This window comes from Hipposideros armiger, unplaced genomic scaffold, assembly GCF_001890085.2.
Source record: "Hipposideros armiger isolate ML-2016 unplaced genomic scaffold, ASM189008v1 scaffold_1169, whole genome shotgun sequence".
Taxonomy (NCBI): Eukaryota; Metazoa; Chordata; class Mammalia; order Chiroptera; family Hipposideridae; genus Hipposideros; species Hipposideros armiger.
The window spans coordinates 39,315-44,492 of record NW_017732519.1 but is presented as its reverse complement, the minus strand read 5'-3'; the positions used below and the strand labels follow the sequence as shown (position 1 = coordinate 44,492).

General features: G+C 39.0%; 1 protein-coding gene across 2 annotated transcripts in view; it reads left to right on the top strand.

Moving 5' to 3' along the window:
- The window catches only part of MED6 (mediator complex subunit 6), a 20,151-nt gene extending 15,781 nt beyond the window's left edge, over nt 1-4,370 (top strand). The window contains exons 7-8 of one of the 2 annotated variants that reach the window (XM_019632756.1): nt 2,758-2,782; nt 3,965-4,370. In XM_019632756.1, the coding sequence (XP_019488301.1) occupies nt 2,758-2,782; nt 3,965-4,095 (156 nt within the window). In that variant the 3' untranslated portion in view covers nt 4,096-4,370. Of the gene's footprint in view, nt 1-2,754; nt 2,783-3,964 lie in introns of both variants that reach the window. The other variant, XM_019632754.1, reaches the window with a different exon arrangement.
- The last annotated feature ends 808 nt before the right edge of the window (nt 4,371-5,178 follow it).

The window sequence follows — 5,178 nt, the reverse complement described above, 5'->3', positions numbered from 1 at the left end:
GCATCGGTGCATAGCTTCCCAAGGGGAGTACTTCGAAGGTGACTATAGTGATATTCAGTAGTGAGGTATGTAGCACTTTTTCTAGGATGAGTTTGTGAACTTAACTGTCCGACCTTATATATTACCTTGATTATGGTGGTGATATCACAGGTGTATGTATATATCCAAACTCATCAAATTGAATGCATTAAATATGTGCACTTTTTGTATATCAGTTATACCTCAGTTTACCTATGAAAAAAAAAGAAAGAAACCAGAAAATGCTGTGAAGATTTACTCTCTGTGTTTCTGGAGACAAAGAGCAATGGAATGTGAGACTTAAAAGATGGATTAAGGTCAGATTGACAAGGATTATGTATGCTCTGTAAAGGAGTTTGTGGTTAATCCTGTAGTCCAGTGTTTATTTGCTGCTTTAAACCACAACCCATTAGCAGTCTCATAAACACAGCAGGCTTCTAGCTGCACTAAAAGTTATTTGAAGTATTAAAACAAGAACTATCACTAAAGACAAACCAAAGCAGTGGTAATTTTTATATAAATATACAAGTATTTTACAAAATAGTGAAATATCCTCTATCTCATCTTCTAGACCCTCAGCACTGACTAGCTGAGAATTATAGATGATGGCAGTAGGGACCCAGTAAATGTTTAAAAACAGTTACAAGAAATGTTAGTTTTGTGTTTTTGGAAGATAACCAATAACAATGTAGAGGATGCTTAGGAAAATGTTTGGAGTTGGGGAAGTTAGATTTTGGAAAGCCTGAATTAATTCTGTGGCCATAAAGAAAAGAGATTCAAGAAATGTTTGTGAGATTCAGGATTGCCTAAATTTGATGGTTGGCTTTGGAGAGATTGGCATTAAGGATGATTCTAAGGCTTGAGGCCTAGAACTAGACTTGGTGTTGATGATTAACCAAAATTCAGAATATAGGAAAAGAAACAGATTTTGGCTTAACTAGAGTTGTTAGGAGTTCTGTTTTCACTGACCAACCTCCCGAACATTCAGTAGCTTGCTGCTGTGTTGGATTCTGAGTGGTCCTTTTTTTCTGGCTAGGGATCCTGTCTGGAATCCCATATGCTGTCCTATCCTGGAGAGCTAAGCTGGACAATGTAAAAAGCTCAAAGACTCTTGAATCTTAAAACAACAAAAAACAAAAACACTTCACCTTATAGAAAGTTATGGAAATTTAAAATATATAAAAGTAGAGAGAATAATAATGAAACAATTATCAAACATACCCACTCTTGTTTTATTTCTTCCCCCACTTCCTCCCAATTATTTTGAAGCAGGTTGCACACTTTATATCATTTCAATGAGTTTTTAAAATTTTTCTTTTAAAGGCTTAGCCATAAGGCACACTTAAAGTTTCATTTTCTAGAACCCTGCCTTTCTTTTAGCCATCCAAGGACCAAGAGCCAACTTCCACAAAGGGAGTGTGTCCGATTCTGTTACTGAACTAGAAAGATCCCTTTGCTCCTTTTTACCCAAAACATTTCTCCTCAGATCTAGAAAATAGATTGTTGGTCTACTTGAAGTCTCCTGTGAACTCCTGTTTACCCATTTTATCTCCCAGAACCATTTGTAGCTCAGGACTTACTCTGACTTACCCACTGTATTTAACAGTTAAGCTTCTGGGTCCTGGGGATGTTGCTCCAAAGGAGGGATATTCAGGAGAATATTAGAAAAGTTCTTCGTGCTTTGATGCTCCTTTGTCCATATTTTAATTGTTGTTACTACTGAAAGTTATACTACTACTGATGATGTGATGGGAGCTCAGGCCCTCGGAGCCTTTGATGATGAATGTCTTTTCAGTGCTGTTTTCAGAAGCTCCTAGAGCACCAGAGGATGTGACTTCAGCTAGGTTTTTCCCAAGGTCACTTGATTAAATTTTGTTAGAAAGGCACCCCCATTCTATTTCTCATCTCAAGCCACATCCGACTTGTTTGTCTCTCAGTATTCACGAGGAAAGATTAGACAGTGTGCATTGGGCAGATCATGACATGATTGCAATGTCCAGATATAGTTCAGTGTTCAATACAGTGGAAATGGTTCAGTGCTAGCAATCTAAGAATACCCCCTCTCAGTTTCTCACATACTCAGAGAGGCATTTATATAATCTATGAAGTGATTCCCCTGATAAGTGTAGTACCTCCCTGGCACTGTACATAGTTACTACCATGTTATTGACTATATTTCCTATGCCGTACTTTACTTCCCCATGACTATTTTGTAACCGCAGTTTGATTTTTAATAGTACACTCATTGGAAGTCTTATGTTCATAGAAAACTACCTGTTTTTCCTGTTCATTTCCCATACCTGCCAACATTAAGTCAGAGGGTTCCTCCAAACTTCATTCTACTTTTTTATAGCTCATATCCCAAAAGGAAATAAGCCTCTGAAGTCTTGAAAGGCTCCATTTCCCCTTTCCAATGGACTTCCATTAGCTGCTTTTTGTAAATCATTGTAGCCTGGGTACAGAAGCCAAGGGCTTTGTAGGTGTTCAAGGGTTATTTATGTTTGACTCTTGTGTTCTACCTTTAGATTTGTCTTTTCTGGAACGAGTCACTAAGAAGGAGAAAACAATAAATTTACTTTTTATGGTACATGATTCCTCTTCATGAAGTCATTTATAATATAATTTGAATGAAGGTGTAATTTTAATAAAGAATTATGAAATGAAGAAGAAAACTTTGCTAACCTGTCCTGTTTTTCCTCTACTTCTCCCCCTTCCCTTTTCTTTTTTTAATTACAGCAGAAATCTGGAGAAAAGCCTGTCCCAGGTATGGTTCATTTGATGATACTTGTTAAACTTGAAATGAGACCAAAATAGCCTGTTTAAATCAGTAGCAACTATAGCATGTGAGATGAGCTATGGTCATTTTGTCCTTCTAGATTCATTGTAGTTTGTTACTCCTAGCCTTTGAGATTTGCTGAATTGCCCAAAGATGGTGCTTTTGTGGTAGTGGTATTAGTATTTAAAAGATGAACTGGAGTGGGAAGAGTAGGTATTCAGGAGGCGTGGAAAAACCAAGGTGATTTGAGGTTGGTTTTAGTTCAAATCTCAACATAGAAAAAGGCCTTCTGTTTCACCACTGAAAAGAGGTATTGAACTATCCATTGAACTGGGATGGAATAATTAAATACAGAGAGTGCCAAAAAAATGTATACACATTTTAAGAAAGGAAAAACTGTATTAAAGTTCTAATAGTCAATATATACCAATAACAAAAGATGAATACAAGTCACTTTTGTCTTCTGCAATTACAAGAGGTCCTCAAAGTAGTTACTATCTGCATCTAGACTCTTCTGATTATGGTGAACTACTGCTTGAGCAACGTTGATCAAAATGTCCACCTGTATTGCTTTGTATACTGTTTCAATTTCGTTACACAGTACCATGCATCTCAAACTTATCATGAATGTGTGCAATTGTTAGGCGTGTTGGAGGTTCTGTTGCATATTTACGCCTGCATTGTCATTGTACTTGCAGAACGTTCTCGAATTTCAAATACCACTTCAATATGGTCTTATGCTCCTCAAACGACAACTGTGCTTCCGCCATTTTCTTTGACTGTCCTGTCTGTCGCATGGTGATGCTAGCATTCATTTGATTAATGCCATCTTTTGAGTGAACATCATACTACACATTGCTACTGTAATTCAACTTCGAAAAGTAATATGTAGATAACATCTCTTAAAATGTGTGTACTTTTTTTGGCACCCCTGGTATTTTGTTTATGTATAGTGTCTTATTTCAGTATCATGTGTTTTTGAATAGTATAAAAAATTTGCTTGGGTAAATGGGTTGTTATACATCTGCCTGGTGAAACAGCTACATTTAGAACTTGAGATAAGCAGCTGTAAAGGAATTTGAGAGTCTGAATCATTCACATTGTTAACTAAATTGATCTCATCTCTGCATTGATCTCCACCCCTAAAAAATACCCTCTTTTGATGTGTAGTGGATCAGACAAAGAAAGAGGCAGAACCTGTACCAGAAGCTGTAAAATCTGAGGAGAAGGAGACCACAAAGAACATCCCACAGACAGTGAGCACTAAAGGCCCGCCTGAAAAGCGAATGAGACTTCAGTGAGTATTGGTCAAGAGAGAAGCTTGCAAGACATCCCTTGTCCATTATTATACCTCATTACTGTGAAAGGTTCTTGAACTTTAAAATTTTTTGTCACAGCCCTCTCATTTGTACAGGATGTACTTGTTCTTTTAGAAAGGATGTAAGGACCCTCATGCTTTAGATAGGAATGTTTTCATGTATCTTTTGTAACCTTCCCCCTTGGACTTGAACAGCCTCCTTATGCACATATGTATTGCTAAATACATTTAAAACCAAATAAAGAGGGGCCGGCTGAATGGCTTAGTTGGTTAAGAGCTTGCTTAAGAGTGCGAGCTCTGAGCAACAGGGTTGCTGGTTCGATTCCCACATGGGCCAGTGACGCTGTGCCTGAGCTGAGCTGCCAGTGAGTTGCCAACAGGTGGCAGGATGGCTCAGCTGGTGAGAGCACATGCTCCTAACAAGGTTGCTTGTTCAACTCCCACATGGGATGGTGGGCATAGCCCACCCGCAACTAAAGACTGAACTTGGCACCTTGAGCTGAGCTGCCGCCCAGGTGGCTAGGGGATAGACCGCGCATTCTTAACAACAAGGCTGGCAGTTCATCTCCCACATGGGATGGTGGCTATGCCCACTCATAACTAAGACTGAGTTCAGCACCTTGAGCTGAGCTGCCGCCTGGATGGCTCAGTGGATAGAGCTTCAGCTCGTAACAATGAGGCCGCTGGTTCTATTCCCGCATGAGATGGTGGCTACACCCACATGCAACTAAGATTAAACACAGCACCTTGAGCTGAGTGGCTGCGAGCTGCCCGCGGCCGGCCAGATGGCGACTGGACTTGGAGCTGAGCTAGCTGCACTCTCCACAACTAAGATTGAAGGACAACAACTTGGCTGTTCCCCTTCCCCAATTTCTCAATACCGTTCCCCTCCCCCAATTCCCCAATAAAAAAATCTTTAAAAAAACAAAAACCAAATAAAGGTATTGGTATGAGTTACTTTATCATTATCTTTTCTCCCATATTTCTCTCTCTGAAGTGTTTCCAGATGCTCTTTATAAACACAAAGGATTAATGTGAAAGTAGTAACTAAGATTATTCTTTTGTT